The sequence below is a fragment of the Lemur catta genome, chromosome 1 (assembly GCF_020740605.2).
Source record: "Lemur catta isolate mLemCat1 chromosome 1, mLemCat1.pri, whole genome shotgun sequence".
NCBI lineage: Eukaryota > Metazoa > Chordata > Mammalia > Primates > Lemuridae > Lemur > Lemur catta.
The window spans coordinates 102,993,784-103,021,350 of record NC_059128.1 but is presented as its reverse complement, the minus strand read 5'-3'; the positions used below and the strand labels follow the sequence as shown (position 1 = coordinate 103,021,350).

The following is a 27,567-nucleotide window of genomic DNA, read 5'->3' as shown; positions in this document are numbered from 1 at the left end:
CACAAGGAGTCTTCCTCCAAGTTGCTAGCTGGGGGACCGCAGGATCCACCTTCTCCCACTTTGGGAGAATCCAGTGTTTCTCTTTCCAGGCGTCCCCAAGGAGCCGTGTTCCCACGTGGGCTGCTGGGAGGGGCTGGGCTCCCTCTCTTGCCAACAGCTGAAGAGCGGTGTCCTTGCTGAGTCCATGCTGCCACCCACTGACAGAGCACACTGGGCTTTCTCTTCTTCCTTCTGCTTTTTGCTCCAAACATAACTGCAAAAGCTCCTTTGTGGCCCCAAGTGCCTCCGCCTGTCTCCTTGTGGCAATGTCCCTCAGGGCTTAGAGCCAGTCTTGTCCCCTCCAGATCTGCTCTTCTAAGATTAGAGCTCCCCAGAGAGCCACACAGCCATCTGTTTGGGCTGCCTCTCCCATCTTTACACCAGGGTCACTATGGCAGCCACCAGAACCTCATTTTTAGAGCCTTCCACTGTTCTGGGGCCAGGGAAATGTGCTTTACCCTGAACTTATGGAAGCTGCCTTCAGAGGCCCTACTGGCTCCCTTAGCAAAAGGACACCCTCTTTCCACTGAGCGTATCGGTGGAGGAAAGGCTGGATCTTTCAACCCTGACTCCTCTTCCTCCAAGAGTCCTGTTGCCCTTGGGGACTTCCATAAAGTATGACTACTCCATGGAGAACTCACAATTCTCCCCTGCTCCACCTTAAACCCCAGCAGCACAGCTGGGGAGTACTGGGGCATTTAAACAAGACTTTTCTAAAGACTTGGTTTGTCAGCAGGGCAATCAGACTCAGAGGGTCAGTGCAGGGCATCTTCCCTCCCCGCTCTCCAGGGGACAATCCCCTGTTCTGCCCCAGCCCCCATTCCTCAGCTTTCTTCCACACATCAGGATAACTAGGTGGCGGGGGCGAGGGGGAGCACAGAGAAGGACAGTCATCAGAAACAGCTGGGATTTGCTTGGAAGAGAAAAGCAATGGGGGCAAAAGGAAATGAGTGGAGAGCAGAGACGCGACCCGTGTGGGAGGACAGGGAACGAAGGGGGAAAGCTCTGCATACCGTGGAGTGGGACACGCCGGTGCCAAAGGAAAGGGGAAGAGGGACTGAAGACCCGCTGCTGGTGGTTATGAGCCAGATTCCCTTTCATAGGGAAAGGAAATTCCCTTGCATTGAAAAATGCAAGTAAATGCTGGAATTTCTTTATTATACTTGGTTAATGGACTGTGTTTCTTTGAAAGCAAAGCTGTGCTCACACTGAGCCTCGTGGGAGCCAGGATTTTTTTCGGGATACACATGCAGCTAGGATACACGTGCAGTCTGTTCGCAAGTACACCTGTCCCACTTCTCGGCATCACCGATCTCACAGCCTCAGCAGCCCAACTGCATTCCAGCTCAACACGGCAGGTCTAACAGCTGCACCACCGGTGTTCATAGGAAGCAGCTGGCATGACATTCTGATCACCTTCCAAAAGTCTAGGAGGTTCGTCTGGGAAGACGCGACCTCTCCTCTCTCCTGTCGTATCATACCCCAGTATCTAAATGTCACCTCTGTTCGAGGCTGCTGCACAGACAAACGAGCAGTGTTCCTCTGACGCAGCTGTGCAGCTGAACCCCCAGTTCAGGGGTCCCTGACTTCGGCTAGGCATTAGTAGCTTTCAAAATCTCTGGAAGCCCAGGCTGCACCCCAGACTGATTCACGCAGAATCTCTGGGGGTGGCATCCAGGAATCTGTAGTTGTTCAAACTCCCCAGTGTATATGCCAACGTGTCTGAGCAAGTGAAAAGAAAAACAAAAAAAATAAATAAAAAAGAAACGCCTCAGTGTACAGCCAGCTTGAGAACGATTGTCCTAATCACTGACTCATTCCATGTTTGCTCATCAGCCCAACAGACACAAGCCAAACCCTGACAGTCAGCACCTGGCCTGCTGAAGATATCTAGTATCTGGCATTAGTGCTTATCAAGAGCCCCCTAGCTCCTGACGGACTTTCTGAGCACCCAAGCTTCCGCCACCGCTGGGACCAGTCTGGCAAGACACATGCATTGCTGCTTTTGGCAGATACAAAACCCAGCTCTTGCAAAGTCTTGAAGGTCCCGGGGATATCACACACGATCAGTAAACTAGACCACGCGTCAGCTAGCCTGTGGCCTCTGCTGCCCTTCTGCCTACTGCCGCAGCCCCTCAGCCAGCACCCCAGTGTCTTCTTCCCAGACTCGCACGCACCAGCCGCTCCCCGCAGGCCTCCCTTCCTCCGCCCCCACATCTGGTCTGCCTCAGGCTGCCCCTCGCCTGGGCCCCCTCCTGCTTCCAATTGGTTCTGCCGCTGCCGCCACTGAGGCACCGGAGCCAGTCACCTGTCACAAAAATGGGTGAGAACACGTATCTTCTCTGCTTTGTGTCCTAAAGCAGGGGCGTTGCTGACCCACACCTGCGGTTTTTAAGAAGTCCTCACTCCAGGTCCTCCACAACCAGGCCTGAGACTTGCCCCTCCACCCCACAACTGCGCCCCACTGCCTCTCACTCCTCCTTGTGCAACTGGTCTCCCACCAAACCCGCAGAGAGACACAGCTGGAGCCCAAGGGTGGGGCCCTGCATACCCTGGTGTACTTGGCAGGTGTGACATTCTAGCAGGCCAGCGTTCTGTCTACAACCTTCACTCACTGTGAGGTCCCCCAAGGGCACAGAGCGGCGTAGGATGGGGTATGCCAGCTGGTGGCACCTTGTGAATATCACCCTGCCCCCTCCCTCTAACCCAGGGAGCAGCAATTTGCAGTGGGGGTGCTGAGGGTGCTCTAGGGACACCAGGAATCTGGAAGGGACCTGGAAGGTGGGCAAGACATGCATTCTGGAGACCTAATTTGTTGGGGTTTTTAAATATATTTTTGACAGTCTGGGACTCCTGTAATGGTTAATTTTTAAAACATGTGTCTAAAGAATATATACACAAAAGCAGTGGTCCCCTGGCTCTTTCCCCATGTCCCCAGGGCTGTTCTCTAAAATAAGCAATGGCTCCTAGCTGTTTAATTCTTCAAAACTTGAAACGTGTGTATACCTCCCCCTCACTTAGCCTCAGACCTCCCCTGCCGAACCCTGAGATTCCACACTCCCCTCCCCTCCCTCCTAAACAGGGCTGGTTTAGGTTTCCCCACTTGATTCTCTGTGACGTCCAGGGGGACGACTGGCACTCTAATGCTCCCTCCACCCTTCCTTCCCAGGCTTCTACCTGCACCCAGGGCCAGTGGTAGCTTTAATTTTACCAAGATTCTGAGAAAGAAGTGCCCAGATTTCAGAGGAAGCCAGACCCTGGGAAGGCAAGACTCAAGAGCTGGCTGGATGCGAGAAGCAGTCGAGAGGGGCAGTGTCCTGGGTTGTGTAACTGGGCAGACAGGGGAGCCATCCGCTGAGAGGAGGAGATGGTGAGTCTGAGGGACCTACAGGGCATCCAGGGAGAGCTGTCGGAAGGCCACTGTCTATGCTGGCAGGCGGGTGCCGGTGCTGGGCGTCAGCAGCCCCTGGGCAGTAACTGAAGTGGGGGTGTGGCTGAGATCCCCCGGAGACTACACAGACTAAAAAGAGAAGAGGGCCCAGAGCCCAGGCTGGAGGCACACACCATCTCAGGGAACAGAGACCTGAAAGGAGAGTGAGGGGTGCCCAGAGTCGCAGGGGAAACCTCCTGACCTCGAGGGAAGCAATCTTTCCAGCAGGCGGGTCCCACGCTGGTCAAGAGGAATGACTAAATGGGACCCTGGGCTTAGAGGCATGGGGACGCCGCTTGTGCTGGGAGCGCAGGCGAGTCGGGAGAGGCAGGGGCGAGGAGGGTGCTGAAGTGCAAGAGGAGTGAGGCCTCAGGGTGTTGCGTTCAGAAGAAGCGGTGGCCTTAGCGGATGCAGGAGCTACAGATGGGCAGATAGAGTGAGGCTCTCAAGGGGGTGGGGGGCTGGGGCCAGGACCACAGGGGTGAGTCCTGGAGGGAGGTGGACGTCCCTTCCACCCTAACGGAAGGGACAGGGAAAGGGTGTGATGGTGACAGGCAAATCTGTAATAAGGGGCGAGATGCCAACTGTCCCAAAGCCATCAGAGGGCTCCTGTCTTCTCCCTGGGGCAGAAGGTGCAGCCACCAGCTGTGGTGAGGGTCGGGATGTGGCCGGAGCAAGGAGGGTGGAGGGCGAGCTGGCAGGGGTACGGGGGAGCCCCCAGTGGTTAGGGGCAATCCTTTATAGTTTCCCAGCAGTGTGGCTTTTCTCCAACAGATCTCAGCCTCCTGGTGGCAGCACAGAGGCGGCAAGCGACTGAATGCTTCCAGGATTTTCTGTGGGGCAGGGAGCTGAGATCCTGGCAAAAGACTGGCTGAAACGGGGGCTGCGCTGGCTGCAGGGAGGTGAAGGCACGGGGCTGAGAGCCTAAGGACAGGGGCCTGTGGTCAGAGTCCGAGGGCACAGCTGAGAGATGGACAGTGCTTGGTGACGGCGAGGAACAGAGTGTGGCCACAGGGCTGGCGGCTGAAGCGGAATGGGGGGAAGATCCTTGAGAGCTTAGGGAGTGGGGGTCAGGGCAATAGATGCAGAAGTCACCAGGGGAAGGCAGGACCTGGGTGGGGAGAAGTCACCTAGGAGGCAGGGCTCCAGTCTTCCCTCCGTGAGGGAGGCAGGAGGGTGTCTGAGATGAGCTAGAGAGTGGTGTCCATCCCAACAGCTGAAACCTCAAGGGCATGGGGGGTCGTACCAGATGGCGGGGACTGGACCACTCCAAGGGGCATGTGGGGGCCTGGACCCCACCTACCACCTCTGATGTTCATGAGTGTGGGAGGAAGAGGGGACATGGAGGGAAACTCCGAGGGCCTCTGAGGTTCTCCCCAGAGGAGAACCTAGTTCCAGTGTAGGGAGGAGACAAAACCACCTGCAGGGAAGGGCTCAATCCATCAGGGAGCTGGATGGTCATGGAAGAAGGGTTCGCAAGGGTGATCGTTCAACACGCGTTTATTGAGCAGCCACGTCTGCCGGGTCTCCAGGTGGGCAGTCCCTGTGATCATGGGCTCAGATCCTGGCAGAGGCCCAGAGACCTGGGGAGAGGGTCGGGGTGCGGAAGGCTATGCTACCGGTGGGACACAGGAGGGCGCACAGTGAGAGGGAAGCTTCCTTCTTGGGCAAAGAGGCCTGTAAGGGCGGCCTGGATCTCAGCCACACCCTCAGCCTTCCCCTCGTAGCTGGAGAGGACCCAGTTCTCCCAGCCCAGAGGTCCACGTAGCCATTCATTCTTTGGTTCATTCCTTGACCAAGAGTTAATGAATGCTTACTACGCCCAGGGCTTTCAGTGCATGGGCTGGAGGCAGCTCAGCAACTGGGGCAGGGGCGTCTGGCTGCAGGACAGCAAGAGGAGGGAGGCACTCAGGGCGCTCAGAGGCCTGCCTCAGCGGGGCCTGGGCCCAGGGTGGCGGGTGGGAATGTAACTGGAGAGGCTTCCGGTGGGACTTGGGGACTCTCCACGGGGGCTCTGTCAGAATCCCCAAGGGGAACTCCTGCCACAAGAGCCTGGGGTGCTCTGCCTCCCCCTGACTCCCCTAGGGAAGAGGCACCAAGCTGGGACGCCATGGAGGAGAGAGGGAGAGCAAAAAAGCGGCTGAGCCACTGGGACAAGTAGGAGCCCCGGAGGGAGCGGCTGCGGGACCGCCTGGCCCCTCGCACCCGGAGGCGCAGGCCGATGGCATTGTACAGGTGGGCAGGTTGCTCCTGGGCGAGATGGCTGGGGGGCCCTGTGGGGGCAGGGGTGGTAGCCTGGACCACCTGGGAAGACCAGGGCCACTTTGGGCCATGATGCAATCGGAGGGGCAAGTGGTGGATGTGGCGAAGGCGGATGGCTCTTTGAGCTCTGTGCAACAGGTGGCTGATCCCGCGGTGGACAGCGGCATGCTCCTGGTGCTCCGCAGGCTGGCTGGGAGACGCGGCATCAGAGGTGGTGGCTTGGGGAAGCCAAGTTGGGGGGCGGCAAGTGCCGTGGGGCAGGCGGGAGGCCCGGCGGGCCCGGCGGGGGCAGGAGGCTCCTCGTGCTCTCAGCAGGGACTGGGCTGGCAAGGACGGTGGTGGCTGGGCACTCTCCGTGGGCTCCGTGCACTTTCCAATACAGAACCTCAGACTGAGGGCTGGAAGGGACCTCAGGGGCCACCCAGTCCAACCTTTCACTCTATTCAGATCCCCTGTTCCCCAGGACAGGTAAAGCCCAGCCTATAGTAACAAACCTCCAGGGACAGAAGGGTCACTACCCTTGGGGACACTTGTGTCACTGTGGGATGACTTCAAAGTTCTTTCTTACATGGAGTCAAAGCTCGTTTGTTTGGCCCCAATCCAGGGCTGCCCCATAGTGTCACACCCCTGCATTGGCCCTCGCTGGCTGCGTTTAACCAGAGAATGGATTCCTGTCCAGCCCTCCTCCGGGAGAACTTAGAGGACAGAAAATGCATAAGGAAGCTCCAGACAAAGGCCTTGGACATTGCAGAAAAGAGACAGGGCTCTGAAAGGAAGCGTGCTATACGAGAATACATATGGCTACAGAAGGCTCCTGCCCTGCCCGCTGGGAGGGCTGGGGCGGTCCAGGCATGCGGCCGGCATTTGGAGACTGTCCTCAGGACAGCTTAGCACTCATTGCCTTGCTGGGGAATTCCCCAAGTGCAAGGTGAGTCTGAGAGTCACCTGCTGTGGCTGTGACCCCTGGGACCTGGAATGGGGGCAGGCAGGAGTCCTGGGCAGAACTTCTGGGCCACTCACCGAGTGTTCAGCATCTGAGTCTTCCGAGCTGCTGATCACCACGACGCGCTCCTCTGAAACAGGGCAGGGAGAACGGTTAGGCGCAGCCCGGGGTGCACGTGGGAGGGGGTGGTGCTCAGCTGGGTGGGGTCCTTGCAGGCTAGAGGGCTGCTGGGTGCTCTGCGGGGATGTGAACATTCACCGTGTGTGCCAGTGTGGATCTGCTCTGTGTTTGGGTTTGACTTATTCATAAACGGGTTTCCATCATCCCTTGTCATGCCTCACCTGTGCATATTTAATTAAGCTATTGGCCCTGAATTCCGAGTTTCCTCCCTGCACAGGAGCTTAACTGTCACCTGGTTTGGGACTTTTTGCACACTGGTTTGTCCCGATTCTCAGCCCTGTGAGCTGGGATGTATGGAGTTAAAAGACACTTCACCCAGCTGTTCAAAACCCTGTGATTGCCAACAGCGTTTGTGGGTAAGGAGCATCAGGGCTCAGTGTGTGACTGTGGCCGGAGCTCAGTCTAGGACATCAAAGGAAGAACAGGGCTGTACTCGGGTGAAGCAGATCCAGGAAGAACTCTCTCGTTCCAGAATTCTTTGGGTTGACCTCAGCTCCTGCCCCAGGACTCTGACTCCCTGTCTGGTGGTGTCTGTCCACAAGAGATACTCAGACAAGTGAGATCCTCAGCTGGTGGCCTTTGCAGAAAAATGTGGGGAAAGGATGGGTGTGGACTCTGGGAAAGTGCTACGCATCCACCAACAGGCATCTCTTGGGGAGATCCACCCTGCACAGAGGCGTGGCACTGGCCACTGCAAGGTTAATGTTTTGGGGCAATGACGCATGCAATTGGGCGGGTGAGCCCCTCAGGCTCCCGGCATTGCAATCATGGCAGAACACACGGTGGCTGTATCAAAATCTCACCCCTAGGCAAACTGAGGGCTATCCCTGCCCCATTCAGTGGTAGCTCAGAGCAGGACACACAAGGGCCTCCTGCTGGCTTCAGTGTTCTTAGGTGGGGTCAGAGTGCAGAAGAGGGCCCCCGCGCCCAGACCCCAGAGGGTAGCTCACAGGCTGCTGTGCTACCCACCTCCCTACCTGCCTCCCCGGGGCTGCTGGTCGCATGGTTGCTGTTGGGCAGGTTGAAATCGGTTCCCCTGAGGGGGCTCCTGGGGTTGGGCAGCCCATCCAGGCGGGGTGGCGAGACTGCCTTGGAGGTGCTGGGCCGGGGCTGCTCAGGGGAGCTCAGGGCCAACCTTGCGTCCTTCTCCTCCTCAGACTCCATCTTGATGAGCTTCCTGGGGCACTGGGTCTGGCAGGACTTCCTCTTCTGGGGTGTGGCTGTGTTGGAGACCTCCTGCACAGAGGGGAGCCACAGGGCCAGGTCAGGTACCTCCAAGGGTTGGTGGGCAGAGCCCACGGCCCCTTTGTTCCTACTGGCCCCTCCGCTACCACACCCTCTCCTCTGCTCTCGGCCACGCAGATCATGCCTCTCTTCAGACCAGAAGCCCTGCCAGCCTGGGCCCAGCTGCCAAGCACCAATCCCTGCTGGTCTCTGACAGCCCTGGGCGTCTCAGGGTCCCCACTGGGCTGGAAGTGGCTCAAGCACGAGTCTCTTCCAGCCCAGGGGGAGTTTCCTGGCCATGCAGCCAAGAGCAAGGGGGGAGCAGAGACAGTGCAGAGTGGCACTTCCTGTGAAGAGCAGATGAAGGCCTGGATTCGCACCCCAGTGCCCCTCACTGCTCGGTGGAATCTGGGCATTTGGGAGGCAGGGGCCGGCCAGAACCTTACCTCTCTGTAGGAGGAATCTTTGATGGAGAAGGCATACATTGGCACAGGGTGTGCCCCAGGCACTGACTGGACCACTGCCACAGGCTGGGCTTCGGCCAGCCCCAAGGCCTGGGCTGGTGCCTGCATCTGCACTCTCTGCGTCTCCTCAGGCTGCAAAGTCAGGGAAATAGAGTCAGAAATGCCCAGGCAGCAGGCTCAGGGCGAGGGACCCCAGATCTGCGGTCGGCCCAATCCCAGGGCCTCACCCTGTCACAAGTTCAGGCTCGCTGATCCCAAGCTCAGAGCTCACTAGGGGCAAGGAGTCCTTGCCAAACCCTTGGTGATGTCCCTTCCTTCTGACTCTGAGTTGCTGGTGCCCAGGGACACTTCAGTTCTTGTGTGTCCTAACAGCACTGGAAGATACCTCAGGGATCACACTGCCCAGCTCCCCCTAAGACATGCTCAGCAGCTGGCCCAGCTTACACACCTCCAAAGACAGAGTGCTCACCACTGGTGGAAGCAGCTCCTCCAACAGTTGCAAGGTTCCAACAGTGAAAAACCCTCCCACTGAGCTGCACCTGGCCTCCCTGTGACCTGAACTCTGTCCCCTTGACCTTAACTCTACCTCGGCCACAAGTTGGACAAATTACTCAAAATTCATCAGGCTTCAGTTCCCCTGTGTAAAATACAAATAACAATGTCTATCTCATACTGTAATGTGGATGAAATGTGTTAATACAAGTAAAATGTTTAGAGGAGCACCTGGCACTTAGAAAGTGTCATTCACGATGGTGACGACACGGATGGTGATAAATAGTTTTCATCTCTACTCTGTGCCAGGCACTGTGCTAAATGCTTCATGTACCAGTCTCAAATGAAGTAGAGGCAGTTTCTAAAAAAGTTAAACATACAATTACCATAATTCTATGGCCCAGCAATTCTCCTCTTAGGTACACACCCAAAAGAACTGGAAACAGATGTTCCAACAAAAATTTGTACATGAATGTCCACAGCAGCACTATTCCCAATAGCCAAAAGGAGGAAACAAACCAAATATCCACCAACCAATGAATGGATAAAACGTGGTACAGCCACACAGTGGGCTATTATTCAGCCATGGAAAGTACTGGAGTACTGAAACATACAACAGTGTGGATGTGCCTTGAACATATTATGCTAAACAAAAGAAGCCAGGCACAGAACACATACTGTACGATTCCCTTTATATGAAGTATCCAGAATAGCTAAATCTACAGAGCAGAAAGCAGATTGGTGGTTGCCAGGAGATGGGGGAGGGGAAATGGGGAGTGACTGCTTCATGAGTATGGGGTTTTCTTTCGGATGATGAAAATATTCTGGAATTAGATAGGTGGTAATGGTTATACACGATTGTGAGTATACAGGGAGGCTGAGGCGGGAGGATCCCTCGAGCCCAGGAGTTTCAGGGCAGCATGGGCAACATAGCAAGATCCCATCTCTAAAAAAATATTTAAAAGATTGTGAATGTACTAAATGCCGCTGAATTGCACATTTCAAATAGCTAAACTGGTGAATTTTACGTTCTATGAATTTTATCACAATAAAAAAATTATAGTTTAAAAAACAGTAGGTGGCGTACTCTGACTATTGTTGATCACGGAGCAGGAGGAGACACAGGGAGGTGAAGTGATTTCCCAAGGTCACACACCTTAGGAGCCCCACCTGCTGCGAAATCAGCGGTTTCTAAATGAAGTCCCCACCCCCACCCCCTGCCCTGCCACTGTGCGCTGTCTTCTTCCCTCGCTGGCCCTTCACATCCCTCCCCGCCCCCCCCTGTGCCGCCCCCCCCAGGTCTTTCTCCGTTACGTGAAACTGAAGCACACGCTGGACCATTCTTTGAAAATGAGAGAGTGGCGGGAATCTACTTTCCTCATGGGGACAAGCTCCGTCCCTCCCATGAGGGCCTCCTGAGGACGCCAGCCAAGCCAGGGCTGGTGAGGAGGATGGAACAGAGGCCGCCGGCAAGTGAGTTGAGGCGGGCAAGGCTCCAGCCTGGCACCGACTTGGGGAGGTGCTGGGTACCAGAGCCTGTGGCAGCTCCTTCCTGGGGATGGGTTCACCTCCTTCCCTCCTCCCTTCCTTCCTCTCAGTATCTTACAGAGAGGGCGGAGAACGGTATCCCTGGATTAGAGTGCATGAGCCCCTCTGGGGAAGGGAAACAGCGGGTGACGGTTGTCCCAGGGCCTTTCTCTCCCAGGCCTCCAGGAAGGTCTACGCTCACCATTGAGCTCTCCAGGCAAGCGTCTGTCAAACTACATCTTGCGACCCATTCACGGATCATGAAAGCAATTTAGTGAGTCACAACCAACATTTTTTATATTAAATAAAATAGTATAGAATAGAAATTATTGGAGGACTGTTGGGCCTAAGAAATATTGATTTATAGAAATGCCCCCTATATTTTTAGAGATAGAAATGATTTCAGGAGTCTTGCAAGGCTTTGCCCTGAAGGAAATTGTAAACATGTTAGTTCGCATAGCAAAAGCTGCCTCGCCTCAGGAAGAAATCTCAATGGTTAGTAGCAGCTGCTTTCCAAGGTGCAAGTCTCAAGCCTGTGGTTCTCACCTGCTTTGAAAGACAAACCAGGTTTGCATAGAGCCACGGGATGGGGAGCTGATCAACAAAGACAGGCTGCCCTGCCTGAGATGAGAGCTGCCTGAGATGAGAACTGATCAGAGATAAAAGCTGATCAATAAGATATGCTGCCTGAGACAGGCCCAGACAAACCATGCGGTTCAAGTTAATAGCATAAGGGACAGCTCATGCTTGACTTCTGAAATCTCTGTTCTAATACACAGTAACCAGAGCCACGATGTTTCTGTTTTTGCTAAAGTGATAGCTTTATCTTAAAACTTAGAAGTTTGGCCTAAGAAGATTTTATGACCCTTTGTTCACCTATATAGAGGTAGTTAAGGGATCTGTAGAAGCCTTTTGGGAGACTTTGAACCTAAACCGAACTACCTGTTATTATGTAAATCCTGTTACCCCTGGCAACCGAAACACTGTGCACTATAAATATCTGTGAAACTTCAGTCAGGGTTGCACCTGACGGGAAGGGGTGTACCCCTCTGAGTACTCTCCTTTGCCTATCTTCATAAATCTGTTCTTTATAAACTATATCTTTGCCTCTGTATATTATTTTTATTTCTGTTTCCTACTATTTTTTCATCCTTTGCAGCGACCCCTGTCTGAGGGACCCGAACTTTTGCTGGGAGTATAGCTAACTCCCCGCAGAGTACATTCCATGTAATAACCATACTCTGTTTTGTAAAACTTCTGTTTAGCTATGGGTATGTGTGTGTATGTGTATATACTACATGTGATGATGTGAAACATATATTTTTACAGTGAGTGGTCATCAAAAAAGAGTCTAACCCACCTCACAACCATTAGGATAACTATTATTTAAAAAAGAGGCCATGTGCAGTGGATCATGCCTGTAATCCCAGCACTTTGGTAGTCCAGAGGATCACGTGCAGCCAGGAATTCAAGAACAGCCTGGCCAACATAGCGAGACCCCATCTCTATAAAAAATTTTTAAAAATTAGCCAAATGTGGTGGCATATGCCTGTAGCTATTCAGGAGGCTGGGGTGGGAGGATCACTTGAGTCTAGAAGTTTGAGGCTACAGTGAGCTATGATTGCACCACTGCACTCCAGTCTGGGCAAGAGAGTGAGACCCTGTCTCTTAAAAAGAGAAAATAACAAGTGTTGGTGAGGATGTAGACAAGTCGAAACCCTTATGTACTAGTGTTGGTGAAATGTATTAATAAAACAGTGTAGCCAAATATGGAAAACAATATGGCAGTTCCTCAAAAAATTTAAATAGAATTATGGTATGATTCAGAAATTCCATTTCTGGGTATATACCCAAAAGAACTGAAAGCAGAGGGTCTCAAAGAGATATCTGTGCACCCATGTTCCCAGTGGCATTACTCACAATAGCCAAAAGGTAGAAGCAACCCAAGTGTCCATCCACAGGTGAATGGACAAACAAAATGTGCAAAATACATACAATGGAATATTGTTCAGCCATGAAAAGGAAGAAAATTCTGACACATGCTACAATGTGGACGAATCTTGAGAAGATGATACTAAGTGAAATAAGCCAGTCACAAAAGGTCAAATCTGTATAATTCCACTTATATGAGGCACCTAGAGTAGTAAAAATCATAGAGACGGAAAGTAGAATGGTGTTCGCCAGGGGCTGGGGGAGCAAATGGGGAGTTAGTACGTAATGGGTGCAGAGTTTCAGTTTGGGAAGATGAAAAAGTTCTGGAGATGGATGGTGGTGATGGTTGCACAACAATGTGAATGTACTTAATGCCACTGAACTGTACATTTCCAAATGGTTAGGAAGGTGTATTTTATGTTAGTGTGTATTATACCACAATTAAAATTTTTTTTTTTTAAAAAAAGGAGTTTAAAAGGTCTTGCTCTATCCTTCTGTGTCTGCCTCTGCAAACGGCTGGTATGTAGAGGACCCTCTTTGCACTTAGGCTGTGAACTCCCCAAAGGCAAGGCTGGGTTCCTCTCTGGTTCTGCCCCATCCCCCATCCCCCGCAAGACCTCCCACCAATGTTAATGAAGCAGGGGACACACAGGAGGCTCAGGAGAGGGAAAAAACATGATAAAAGATTTATAGTTGTTTTATAGCTTTAAAATAATAAATTTATTTTTTTTCATTAAAGTATTGTAACATCATTACAAAAAGAGCCTACGAGAAAATAGAGGGAAAATACTCAGCACTGCCACCAACCTTCCCAAATCCTCCCAGTTAAGCCCGCTGATATGCTTTCTCTTCCTATCTTTCAGGCACCTGGCTGCAATGAATGCAGTTTCAAGAGGGACAAGTGCTGGAACTGAAAGCCTGTCTCCTGCCTCCTAAGGCAGAAGCATGGGTCTGAGAGCTGCCTCCCTCCTGGCATGGCCGGTAGAGCCGCTTTCCCTAGGGACAGCCCATCTCTGCCTGCCTCGCCCGTCCTCTGTCCTCACACTGCCTTACCACTTCCTTCCCTCAGCTCCACCGCTGCCCCCAGCTGAAGACTGAAGTGAAAAGCAGAGGCTCTGCCAAAGGGCATTCCTCTGATGCCCCAAGTTCAAACTGTTTCATAGTTGACCGTGAGAGGCTACATCTGCTCTGGCTTTATCAAGACAAAGACCGATCAAGATGCCTGATCATGTGAGCTCTTGTGTTCATTAACCGACGACTGGCATCCGGAAGACGGCTGTGTCTGTGGATCCAGGGCACTTTCCCATTATTATTTCATATTATTTCTTTGCAGGCATTATCCACTGCAGCATCATTTATAATAGCAAAACAAGCTAAATATGCATCAGCAGGGAACTGGCTGAATAAACCATGCTACATCCATTCGGTGGACCACTATGCAGCTGCAAAAAAGGTGTCAGGAAAGTATCAGGAAGCTCCCTACCTACTGACAGGATAAGAATTCCAGAACAACATAGCTGGGTGGTGAAACCCGGGGTGTAATACCCTGTATATATGGTATTATGCTACCTCTGTGTACAAACAGAGTGGAAAAAGCAAGTATTTATAATCATATTTGCTTGTAATTACATAAAGAAATTCTGGAAGGATATATAAGAAATGAATAAAGACAGGTGCATGGAAGAACTGGACAAATGGGACATGAGGTACGAGTGAGACATGAGCATTTTCTATGTGTCTATTTCTGACCATGTGATTGTATTATTGATCAACAAATAAAATGCCTTTTTACTTTTGAAACTGTGTGTATGGGGATGTAGTACCTAAGGCAGTTAAGGGTTAGCTTTTAGTGTCCCTAACTTGCTGTGTGTGGCCTTGGGTCACACCCCCTCCCCCCTCTGGGCTTTAGCTTCATCCTCTATATAATAAAAAAGGAGTTAGGCTCTGTGCTTTCTCCTAGCTCTAAAACTCTCATACTATAAGTCCTGCCTCCTCCAGGAAGCCTTTCCTGATTGCCTCAGCCTACTGTAAGTTGCCCCAGGACAAAGCTAGGAAGGAATATCACCCCCTTCCTCCCACCAGAAGACCTGCTTTCCATGGAGGACTGGTCAGTCCTGGGCCCAGATCCTTGACAGGTAGGTACACGCAAACCCGAGTGACAGGCTGGGGAGGAGATCAGATGTCAGGTCCAGGAAGGAACTGAGGAAGCTTATCCTGGTGGAGAGGACCATGCTTGCAAGCGCCAAAGGGGGCAAGTCAAAGGGATGACACCGCATTTCCACCTAGGGAAGCACTTTCTAAGTCAGAGCAGTCCAGAGGTGGGGGCAGCTGCCTCAAGGAGCAAGCTTCCTGTCCCTGGAGGTGTGTGCATGAAAGCTGGACAGCTGCAGGTCAGGGGTGCTGCAGAGAGAATGCCAACATTACATGGCATATGGGTGCCTTCCAACCCTGAGAAACTATGTTTCTTAGATATATGATGGCCCTGGAATCACACCAGCAGAATCCAGACTGCTGGGATTGAGATCTGACTACTGGCCCCATTCCCTATTCCTCTCTAAGAAGCGTATGTGGGGGAAGAAGAGGGAAGGTCCACCTGTGTTGATCCCAGGAAAAGGCTAACACATTTAGGCTTGGTGCAGGGAGGAGAGGTCATCTGACACATCCATCAGGGCTGCTGCCGGTGACTGCCTCCTTCACCACTTGTCCACCCCTGAACCTGGCCCATGGCCCGTCAGGAGCAACTCTGGCATTTAGGAGCCCAGAGCCAGCCAGCCAACCCTTCCTAATGTCCTCCCATGAAAGCTCCACTCCAGCTACTTGCTGTCCCTCTCCCAGGCACTCTCCCTGCAGATTCAGGGAGGGCAGAACTCACAATCTGCCTGATCTGCTGGGTCCTACTGCCTCCCCTTCAGACCTCAAACCCATCTCACCGACTCAATGTCAGAAGAGTCCCTGCGAGTGCTGGCAGCCTCTGGGCTGGCTCTCCTGGAGAGAACTGCATCTGAAGAACACAGAGAGGGTCACAGGCAGGTCAGGGATACCTCAGTGAGGAGCAGAGGGGCATCCTGATCTGAGACAGTGACAGAGAGCTGGTCCCTATTGCTTTTCCTGGCTACCTATTCTCCAGGGCATCTCACAGCACTGGACAGCTCCAAGGAGAGGCTGATAGTTGGAAGGAAAACTCTCTCAACTGCTGTGTGCATAAACCCACCCAGAAAGGAGAGAGGTGACCTTAGAGCGTGCTTGCTTTTAGCTCCAAAGCCCAAGTGCAATTCCCTCCACCTCTGGGCCACCAGAAAGGCGAAGTGTGGACAACCATAAAACCATTACTGCTCACTGACTCTCTGCATACAGGGAGAGCTCTGTGATAGTCTTCCTTACCTGCGGTCTATTTTTTATTTAAATCTAAAATTAAATTTTATTTTAATTGATTTAATTTTATTTTATTTAAATCTAAATGTCTCATGCTTCAGAATAAAATAACTCTTCTCTCTGTCACTGCCAAGTTACAATATCCAAGGCTTGCTGTTTAAACTCTGCGGGGTCATTTCCTGGATATGGGGTAACCGTCACTGCCCAGGGGGAGAAGCACAAGTCCACGCCCACTCTAGGATTGTCCCTTATGAGCCCACGTCCACCAGCTCCAGGAGGAGTAAGTATGCCCCCCATTGCTGGCCCCTGCCCACGTGCCTTCAGATTTTGCAGGCTCTCTTCCCTTTCTCAGTAAGGGTATCCTACACTGGCAGCTCAGAGCTCAGATGCCAGCTTAGAGATTTAGTCAAAGAGCCCTGGAGGCCCTCTTGTGCACTCTCTCTCCACTCATTTTGAAAGCCTGCCCTGATGTCTCCAACTCACACTGAGCTGCTACGACTCCTGGATTTGCACTGGAGAGCTGAGCACTATCTCATCTGTCCCATTCTCCAGCTGTGATGTTGCCCTGGCTCCTCTCCCAGTTGGACTGGACAACTCTAGAGATCAGGAACTGATCTGCTGTCTCCTGACCTCCCAAGTGCCCAATGCTAGGCAGGGCCTAGTTCAGATGGCATGTCAACCCCAGAGGGACAAGGGATATCCTCCACTGAGTCACTGCAGGCTTTTGGGCAAGCAGTCAACCACCCAGGGGCTTTTCTTAGCCTCCTTCTGCCCTAACCCCACATCCCAGTTGCCTTGTCTGTTTCTGGGCACAGGGAGGCTTTGGAGAACCTCCTGAAGTGCTCGTTCCCTCTGGGGCTAAAATGATGTGGGACAGATTCTCGGCTTTGCAGTTTCTCAACTTTCACATGTTCCACAGGGGTTACAAGGTCACAGCTAATCCACACGGTTTGTAAATTACTAAAACGTGTCCCCTCTGGATGGCTGCAGCCCAAGTCAGAGCCTCCTCTCCCCCTATACTCTGCACCCTAAACCTAAGACCTGACCAACCCAAGAGACTTAGTAAAAACCCAGTTTCCTTTTCTGTCAAACGGAGATGATCTTTTCTGACTCCCCTTCAAGCCCTTAAATGATAAAGAGGCCGCCCTCAAGGGTGGCTTACCTGTCCTCTGGGTGATGCTGGAGACGAGGTCCTGCAGGCGCGTCCTGAACTCGTCGAATCCGTCGGTGCGCACGGCGGCTTGCAGGTTCTGGGGCTCCTCCCGACGCAGCCGACAGAGCGCCTCGCGCAGGAAGCTGTGCATGTCCAGCACCTCCTGGTCCGAGGCGTAGCGCTTCATCCTCTGCACGAGCGCGCCGCCGGTGCGGATGCGCTGCAGCACGGCGTCCAGGCTGCTCAGCCGGCTCGCCAGCTTCTCGTAGTCGCGCTGGTAGCGCTCGGTCACGCCCTCCAGCAGCTCGCGCTCCTCCGCCAGCACGAGCGCCACCACCTGGCGCACGCGCGCCTGGATCAGCTCCTCGGTGTCTGCGCGCGCGCGGGCCAGCTGGCCGATGGCCGCGCTCAGCTGCGCGTGCACCGTGGCGAAGGCGCCGTCCTGCTCCTGCAGCGCCTGCGTCATGGCCTCCAGCTCCTCCTGCCGCTGCTGGATCTCCGCGCTGATGTCGCACTTGAGCGCGCTGTGGTCGCTGTCCAGGAGCGCACACGAGCAGCACAGCGGCTTGCAGCAGCCCCGGCAGTAGATGCTGCGGACACACGATTTTTTCATTAAATTTTCATTATTAACTTCGTCTGCCCAAATTACCAAACTTTGAATCATGGTATGTTTCTACATTCGTGCTTTTCCCCAATTCAATGTTTGTGGTTATGGTGCTAGTATCCAAACTACCAATCAAACATTAGAGTATAAAAAGTTGCTACAGCAACGATTTCAACATCCGTGACACAACGCAAAGATATACAAAAAGAAAATAATAATCTCCTTGCACCACTTCTAAACTTCCCTTCCCCACCGAGGCACCAGGTGAGCATTGTGGAGTGCACCCTTCTGCACCTCTCTCCACTCAAACCACCTTACACAAACACCGACTGTGCTGGGCTCGCAGCTTTTCACGGATTCGACACATACCGACCCTCTCATTTAGCGTTTGCAAGAGCCCCTTAGGGGAGCAGTATTGAGCTCCTCATTTCACAGATGAAGAAACAGACATACCGACGTTATAAAATTGGCCCAAATATTTACAACAATTTTGGGGGTTGAGGTTTGTTCTAAAAAATGACATCATGCCATATCATTACTTTGTAATTTCCCCCTCTTGTGTGACTTTCATTCAGGATCTTCCTCTAGGTCTATAGGCACAGATCTGATGCATTCTCTTTAATACCTCCGTTATCCTCCAGATGGGCCACAATTGATTCAATCACTCTCCTTTTGATGGCCATTCAGTTGATTTTCTGTTTGTGCATTTTATTTCTTTTCTCTTTTTTTTCTATTTTTTTTGTTTGTTTGATGCTAATATGAACAATGCTTTAGTAATATCCACATTATATAGCCTAATCATGGACACTTTTTTTTCTATGAAAATAGATTACAAATAATAGGACTGCTAGATCAAAGAATTTGTGTTTGTATTTTAATATTTTTATTTAACATATTTTAGCTAGCAGGTACTTCCTTAGCATTTAGTATGTGTCAGACACTATTATAAGCATTTGACAATTAACTCACTTAATTCTCCTAGCAATCCAATGGAATAGGTACTATTATTATCCCCATTTTAAGGATGGAAAAACTGATGTAAGCGGCAAAATATGACTAATTTGTCCAAGGTCACACAATTAATAAGTAGTAGAGTCCAGATACAAACTGCAGTGTGCAGAATAATGGCCCCTAAAGAAATCCATGACCTAATACCCTGTAACCGTGAGTATGTTACCTTACTATGGCAAAAGGGTCTTTGAAGGTGTGATTACATTAAGGATCTTGAGATAAAGAGATTATTCTGGATGATTTGGGTAGGTCCAATGCAATCATGAAAGTCCTTATGAAAGACAGAGGGGTGAGGCGAGAGAGTGAGAGGAGATTTGATGAAGCAGAGGTCAGAGTGACGCTATGTTGCTGGCTTTCAAGACGGAAGGGGGCCGTGGACCAAGGAATCCGGACAGCCTCTGGAAGTTGGGAAAATCAAGAAAACGGATACTCCCCAAGAGCCTCCCAAAGGAACGAAGCCTGCTGACACCTCAAGTTTGCCTCAGTGAGACCCATTTCAGACTTCTAACCTCGAAAACTAAAAGACAATAAATTTGTATTGTTTTAAGCCCCTAAATGTGTGTAATCGGTTACAGTGGCAGTAAGAAACTAATATAAAACCCAGGCAGTCTGGCTCAGAGTCCACGCTCATAACCATTGCAATGCTGCTGCTTCAAATGTTTTTTTTTTTTTTTTGAGACAGAGTCTCACTCTGTTGCCCAGGCTAGAGTGCCATGGCGTCAGCCTAGCTCACAGCAACCTCAAACTCCTGGGCTTAAGCGATCCTTCTGCCTCAGTCTCCCGAGTAGCTGGGACTACAGGCACGTGGCACCATGCCCGGCTAATTTTTTCTATATATCTTTTTAGTTGTCCAGATAATTTCTTTCTATTTTTAGTAGAGACTTGCTCACGCTGGTCTCGAACTCCTGAGCTCCAACGATCCACTCACCTTGGCCTCCCAGAGTGCCAGGATTATAGGCGTGAGCCACCGCGCCCAGCCTGCTTCTTCAAATGTTACCAGGAAAAATACTGGTAGTTACTTTCCCAGAAATGTTGCTGGAATTTACCCTCACCAGCAATGGTAGGAATAAGTCAGCCCACCAGAGGCCAGGAGAAAGGGTCTTGGCTGGGACAGCCTTGAGACTAACTTGTCCTGGAACTGCCAACAGAGAGCCTGCTGGCCAGCCTGACGAAATACAGTGCTCGGCAAGGATAACCTTAGTTAGAAATTCTAAGCAATTGTGAAGGGAACTGAAAACTCTGCAGAGAGCAATTTGGCAGCATCCACCAAAATTACAAGAGCATTTATCCTTTGGCTCAGCAATGCTCTTTCTAGGTACCTACTCTGCAGCCCTGTCTCCACACATCCAGAATGACATCCGTACCATTTATTCACTGTGGCACAGTCCGTAATAGCAAAGAATCAGAAATAACCCAAGCGTTAGTAACTAGGCAATTAGTTACATAAATTAAGATGCACCCAAACAATGGAATACTACGCAGCTGTAAGAAATTGAGGAAGCTCTTTAGGTACTGATATGAAAAAACCTCCATGGAAAAATGAGGTTAATAATAGGAGTATTGGAAGGATTAAATGAGTTATTATATATAAAAAGGTTAGAACAGTGACAGGCATATAATGAGTGTTCAATAAATGCTATTTGTGTTATTATGATATATATTTTAAGTAAAAAAATCAAAGTGCAGAAGTGTATTGGATGCTACCTTTTGTGTAAGAATTGAGAAAAATAAGAATATATTCATATTTGATTATATTTAAATAAATATTACAAGGACACAAATTAATAAAAGGTTATAGGTTATAGGACGAGGTGGGGCAGCGGTAGAGTGAGACATTTCACCGTATGCCTTTTTAGATTGCTTTCATGTTTGAACCGTGTGAATGTATGAATATATTACCTTTTTTAAGTTAAAAATAAAATACTAGTAAGTGTGGGCAACTCTAGAGGGTGTAGAAATAAAGGGAGGAGAACGACAGGCAGTTGTCATTTTCCTGCTGCAGACCCACGGGAGAGGGGCTGCGTCTGATGCTGGGTCCCCTTCCTTGGGGACAGCGCACCCAGCTTGGGAGGGCGCACCTCAGGCGGCCTGGCTGGACAGAGGGCAAGACCTTCTGCACAACCACAGCCTCTCCCTGCTGGGTTCTATTTCTAAGCGCCTTCCGCCCTGAATGGGGTCTCCCTGGGGAAACCGGCCCCTGCTCCCCTCCAGACGGAAATGGACACTTGGCAGCAGGTGCCCATGAGCTGGTCAGCTTGACTCAGACACCCTGGGCCTGAAAGCCCCAGCCCTCTGGTAACACGGGAGTGCAGACCCTGAACTGAAGCGACCCATTAAAGGGCTGCCATCCAGGGCCAGAATGACCTCCTTAGCTGAGTGGTTCCTTTGCTCTCATTCAAGGGACATTCATTGAGCACCTACTGTGTGCCTGGCACTTTGAGGGAGACAGAAGTGAGGTGGGCACCTGCCCACAGGAGCTCCACAGCAAGAACACACACTTAGCCCAGAGAGCTGTGTGTCTGGAAAGGCAAAATGGCAGTTATTTGCTCCGGAATACTCAAAAGAATGAACTGAAACACCACTGAATTAATAAGAAATTGCTCAGCAAAGTGTCTGGATTACACCTGAATTAGTGAGAAAAAAATAGCTGCATTCTATCTCAGCAAAGCAAACGAAAAGAAATATGGGCAAAAACTCCACGATTCCATTCCCAACAGCAATTCAAAAAAATGCTACAAAATACCTAAACGTGACCCAAACAAGAAATATGTAGGACTTATATGAAAAAAATGACAAGACCCACTGAGATATAGAGAAAGTCTAAAAACAGAAAAGTATATCAAAATCTGGATTAGAGAGACTAAATATTGTAAGATTATTAATTCTCCTCAAGTTAACATAAAGGTTTAAAGCAATTTTAATCAGATTATGAATGAGATTTTGAAACTTAGCCAACTGATTCTAAATTTCATATGAAGGAATAAACGGTTGAAATAGCTAAGAAATTTTTGGAAAATCAGTGTAAGGAAGGGGAACTTTCTCCACCAGGTAACACCTTATAGAACTGCCGTTATTTTTTTTATTTTTTATTTATTTATTTTTTTGAGACAGAGTCTCACTCTGTTGCCTGGCCTAGAGTGAGTGCCCTGGTGTCAGCCTCACTCACAGCAACCTCAAACTCCTGGGCTCAAGCAATCCTACTGCCTCAGCCTCCCGAGTAGCTGGGACTACAGGCATGTGCCACCATGCCCGGCTAATGTTTTCTATATATATTTTTAGTTATCCATATAATTTCTTTCTATTTTTAGTCGAGACGGGGGTCTCGCTCTTGCTCAGGCTGGTCTCGAATTCCTGACCTTGAGCGATCCTCCCGCCTCGGCCTCCCAGAGTGCTAGGATTACAGGCGTGAGCCACTGTGCCTGGCCACCAAGTAGTATATTTTAATAAAAGCCTCAACATGTTTCCTGGGTTCTCAATCTCCATATCCCAAGGCTTCCTGTGTCTAAACTGCGATGCCAGAAATGGTACAGGTTAGCTCTTCCAGTTCCTAGCTATGAGGCCTTGAACAAATTACTTTCTCTCTCTGGGTCTTAATTCCCTCATCTGTAAAATGAAAGTAATAATGCTTCCCCCAAGGAAGCATTACTACAAGGAAAAAGACAGGCTGGAGTATGTGAAGGTCCCAGCACAGTGCCAGGTACACACTGGACAGTTTGGAGCCGTGAAAGAAGAAGGAGCATTATACATGGTGGGGGATTAGCTCTGCTGTTGATAGGTGACCCTGGCAACCTCAGGAAGTAAGGAAATATCACTTGAGAGTGTTCTCTGGGCCGTCCCCTCCCCAGTATGGTCAGGCCACCCTAGTCCAGCCACATCTTCTGCTGGGGCCAGGAGCATGCCACTTCTGGTGTTCTAGGAAATAAGTCACTTAGAAATGCAGGAAGGAAAAATCTATGAAAATAGGACCAGCTGGCACCAGGGCAGGACTTTAGGGAGGGTCTGGCTTGCCCGAATGACAACCGAAAAACTCTCCTCCACCTGCCCCACCTCCAGGCAGCAACTTGGAGCTTTCACTATGGTGGAGTGGCAAAGGAGCAGCTCTTTTGGAAAATCAGAAAACTACAGGACAGTTACAAGGCTCTATCAGTCATTTACCCTGTAGTATGAATGCATTTAAGAAGACTGATTTCCTGCTATCTCCCGGCTGACACAGTTGAGGAAACAAGATTTCTGAAACCAGGAGAAGAGATGGGTAATTCTAAAGCCTGAAATATTTAAAGAGAGTAAATTCATTATCCCTACCGACTTCCCCTCTAACTATTCCTTGCTTGAGAAGGTAGTGTTGGGAATGGGAAAGGCTGAGGTCTCAGAGAGGGAGACACCAGAAGGTAGAGAAGCAGCAAGGAAAGCGGTGAGAGGAGGAAGCACCTCCTGTTTCAGGCTCCGCCCCACACCCAAGAATGAGGAAGAGAAAGTTTGTGTGTTTCCTTACCAGCTCTTTTCTGTACAGGTCCCAGCCCCCAAGACACATGGCTGGTCAACAGTGTACCATGGGACCACATAACTCTCTAGGTAGCAGGCACATTGCCACGGGGGTTCCCTATTTCTCCTGCAATCTTTATGTTGGGGAATGGCACCACCTTTCAAGGCCACTCAAGCCAGGGACCACCCCAGATGCCTCCCTCTCCTCTGTGGCTTCGACGATAATTCCTCGTTAGGTCTTCTGGATTCTGCCATCATTTACTTAAAAAAGGACTGAGTATCAACTATGTCCAGGCACAGGGCAAGGATCTTAAAGATGAGTAAGGCAGAATCCTGGCGCCCAAATCTGCCACAGCAGTTCCCACTGCCACTGCCTTTGTTCTTGCTTGAGTTATTGCTTACTTCCTGGAGCACTATACCCTCATAAGCCTCCCTGCCTCTGGTCGCTCCAGCTCCAACCAACTCTGCCCAGTGCCACCAACACGGTATTTCTAAAACATGATTATCCTCCTGTGCCGAGGTGATGGCAATGATGACCCTCATAAGTGCAATCAAAATAGTATTGGGAGTGAGAAATTTTTTAAGCATCACATGTTGTATGTTAATAAAGGAGATTCCATTTTTGGAACAAGGGTAGATCACCTGGGGAAAGCCACTGACTTTTATAACAATACACTACAATTACATAGTACTGAATATTGGTAAACATCAACACAATTTGGATTTACACGACAGTAAATGTTACAAGAAATACGACAAAGTGTATCACATAGATAAGTACAGTGATTATCAAGCTATTTTATTTAAATCTGATTTGTTTTTAGTAAATGAGATGGAAATACCACAAATAATCAATTAATTAAAGCCATGAATAAAAAAAGATATTTGATGATTAAGGTAATAATAACATAATACTATCTTAGTTAAGTAACACATAGTGAGAACAGGCACCACTTCTATTCAATCATGTCAATCTTGAAATACCACACCAACTCTAGTAGCTTTGGCAGAACATATCCAAATTGCAAAACATGCCACAGCAGGAATTTGTTACAAAATTCAAAGACAAAAATTAATTATTAAATGTCAATAGAATCTGGTGACACAGAAAACTCCTTATGTGACAGAAATAATTCTGATATTCTCAAATAACTTTACAAAAATGTATATAAAATAAAAAATGATTTTTACATAGCTTTGAATGTATATGGTAGTTCTGATCTTCATTACTCATTCAGTAGCCATTAAATAAATAAATTCTCCCCTCTCAAACTGTAGTAACGCTATTAGATTACTAATCTGAAAACACTTAAAATTAATAAATTAAAAACTGTAATACTAGTGGTAACAGAGCAAGAAAAACAGAAAAATGAGAAGGATGAAAAGGAAGATGGAAGAGGAGAAGTAATGTAAGAAAATTTCATTGAAATAAGCAGAATTTTTAGATTGAAAACGCATGCCAGGTTCTAGAATAATTTGATACAGAATGCTCAACACCAAGACAGCTTGGTTAAAGTAATAAACTCCAAGAATTAAAAATATCTTTAGGTATCAAGACAGACACAGCAAATCAGTATGGCCTCAGACCTCTTCTCCTGAACATTTGATACTGGAAGACAATGTAGCAATGTCTACAAAATTCTGAAGGAAACAGAGTGTGACCTAGGAATACTATACCCAGCCAACATGTCACTCAAGTATAATAAGAGCAATGCAAGACATTCTCAATACCAAGAGACTCAAGGAATTCAGAACACAGAAGTCCTTCTTGGAAAAACTGCTTACTAATAACATCCGTCCAATTAAGAGCTCAATTAAAATACAGAATCTGGGAAAAGAGATGTCAAAGTAAAAGGACTAGGGCTAAGCATTACAGCCCTTTGACATGGAAGCAAAGCTGAAAGGATAGGAGCACCCTGATCTTTCATAGCAGACTCAGTTACTACCATCTAAAATGGAAGCATTTTGTTAAAAATAAACTACACGGGAGCCTGAGGCAGAAGGATGGCTTGAGCCAGGCTGCAGTGAGCTACAATCACACCACTGCACTCCAGCCTGGACGACAGCAAGACCTTGTCTCTTAAAAAATAATCAGACTGTACATATACATATATGAGTCCAATCTCTTGATAAAAATCTTAGCAATTTTTATCTTTTCTTTCTTACTTTTTTGTAAAGACAGGGTCTTGCTATGTTGCCCAGGCTGATCTTGAACTCCTGGTGTCAAGCGATCTTCTGGCCTCAGCTTGCCAAAGTGCTGGGATTACAGGCATGAGCCGCCACCTCCTTAGGCCTAATGTTTCTTTTTTTGCTGAATCTTAGAGGGATCTTTTAGCAAAATATTTTAAGATGAAGAAATATTTCTTTAAAGTTTAACAATTCTAATTTTCAGTTTCTTTTGCTTCTGTTCACGTCAAGGAAAGTTAAGTTTAACGTTGCTTAAGAGATAAGGTCTCGCTGTGAGGCCTGGGCTCATGCAGTGGTGCAATCATGGCTCACTGCAACCTCGAACTCCTGGCCTCAAGGACCCTCCTGCCACAGCCTCCCGAGAAGCTAGGACTACAGGCATGCGCCACCATGCCTGGCTAAATTTTTTTTGTTTTAGAGACAGGGTCACGCCCAGGTTGATCTGGAACTCCTGGCCTCAAGTGATCCTCTTACCTCAGCCTCCGAAAGTGCTAGGATTATAGGTATGAGCCACTGTGCCTGGCCAGAATGCTTACTTTTAATAATATAAAATACACTCTGACTAGCCAAGTGTGGTGGCTCACACCTGTAATCCTAGCACTTTCGGAGGCTGAGGTGGGAGGACTGCTTGAGGCCAAGAGTTCAAGACCAGTCTGAGCAAGAGCAAGACACCATCTCTACAAAATTAGCAGGGCACAGTGGCTACTTGGGAGGCTAAGGCAGGAGGATTGCTTGAGTCCTAGAATTTGAGGTTGCAGTGAGCTTTGATGACACCACTGCATTCCAGCCTGGGTGATACAGTTAAACTCCATCTGTTAAAAAAAAAAAAGAATACTCTGAGTTCTAGACAAACAACTTGCAGAATGTTTTTGCAACTCAGCACAGTCGTTGGCTGTGGGCTGCCTGATGTACATACAGCCCAGCAGGAACAGGAAAGGGGCCCCCAGTCTGCAGTCAGAAAACCTGTGTATCCAGTTCTGGTCCTGGCTCGGGCAAGCTCTCCTTTTGAGGCAGCTCCCATTAACTCTCTGGCCTCTCACCTCATTTGTACAACGGGAATAGTTCTTTCTTCCTCAGTAATCTTACAGCAGGGTACAAGAATGATGATGATAGCACAGGAAAGAACATCTCAAAAGGCAGGGTAGTGTCCTACTGTGTTGCCAAGGGAAAGCTTTCTATTAAAAAGAGGCTGCCCGGGTACCAAGGAGTTAGGGTGCTTCCCTTGAGGCTGGCTTCAAACCGGTTCCCTGCACTTTTGTTTCTGTTCTACACACCTGGAATATTTTTTCTTCTTTGCTTTCATTTGCAGTGGCTACTGGACATTTTTCTAAGATGTATTAAAGGCACATTCCTCTTTCTTCTTGATCCATTATGGAATTGGACTCTCCTTTTAGGGAGCCACATACTCCTGCTCTCAGTTCATGAGCTCTGGGGGAGCGTGTGACTCAGGCTTAAGCCAATCTGTGTATCCCCCAGTAGCCTGACAGACCCTTCTTTGCATGGAGAGGAACCTGACCCAATCAGAGACTCACTGAAACCTGGCATGGAATGCTGGGGGAGATTCACACTCTCTCCCCTTGAATCTGAGGCTGACGGTGTGTGACCTCTGGAGCTGCCACAATCCCCTGGCAACCATGAGGGGTACATCCTTCTGTGAATGAGACAGCTTTGGAAGGAAGCGAGGCCACTAGAAATACAGAGGAAGTACCTCCTGAATATCTCTAATCAAGTCAGGTCAGAGGCCAGCTCCACTCCCATTATTCACTTACATAAGTCATCAATCCGGTTCTTGCTTAAGCCACTCACTAAAAAGTTGTCACTCATTTAGACAATTTTTTTTAGATGAAACTCATAGTCCAACAAACCTCTTCAAGGACAGCTCCAACACTGACTAAGAGGTCAAGGCTTCCTCGATCCTCCCAACTATGCACAACTTCCCCCTCTTTAAAACGGCCATAGCACTTTATCTGAACATGTCTTCTGGAACCTACGGGTCCCTGCCATACAGTACAAGGCTCTGCACACTTATCCACAGTCTGAAACACTCCCTAGAGTCAGACTTCAAAGACAGGATGATGACTCATCTGGCAAAAGCTATCACAATACCTGGCATGAAATAAATGCTCAATAAACGATCGTTCAATGGATGGATGGGTAGATGTGGTTCTAGTCAGTTTAGTTCTATCAGTTAAGAATCAATGAGGAAATCTTGTTAATTTCAAGTCAAGTGTCTCAGGCCTCCATCCCTAAGCTGCCAAAGCCCAT

The 27,567-nt window shown here is 49.4% G+C and overlaps 1 protein-coding gene across 12 annotated transcripts in view; it reads right to left on the bottom strand.

Moving 5' to 3' along the window:
• The window catches only part of PML (PML nuclear body scaffold), a 53,110-nt gene that overhangs the window by 13,211 nt on the left and 12,332 nt on the right, over positions 1 to 27,567 (bottom strand). For 4 of the 12 annotated variants that reach the window (XM_045531801.1, XM_045531772.1, XM_045531793.1 and 1 more), the window contains exons 3-7: positions 17,028 to 17,608; positions 15,424 to 15,494; positions 8,525 to 8,674; positions 7,832 to 8,090; positions 6,752 to 6,804 (exon numbers count right to left, since the gene is read on the bottom strand). In XM_045531801.1, the coding sequence (XP_045387757.1) occupies positions 6,752 to 6,804; positions 7,832 to 8,090; positions 8,525 to 8,674; positions 15,424 to 15,494; positions 17,028 to 17,608 (1,114 nt within the window). Of the gene's footprint in view, positions 1 to 4,951; positions 6,141 to 6,751; positions 6,805 to 7,823; positions 8,091 to 8,524; positions 8,675 to 15,423; positions 15,495 to 17,027; positions 17,609 to 27,567 lie in introns of those variants that run through there. The other 8 variants (XM_045531821.1, XM_045531814.1, XM_045531841.1 and 5 more) reach the window with 6 other exon arrangements.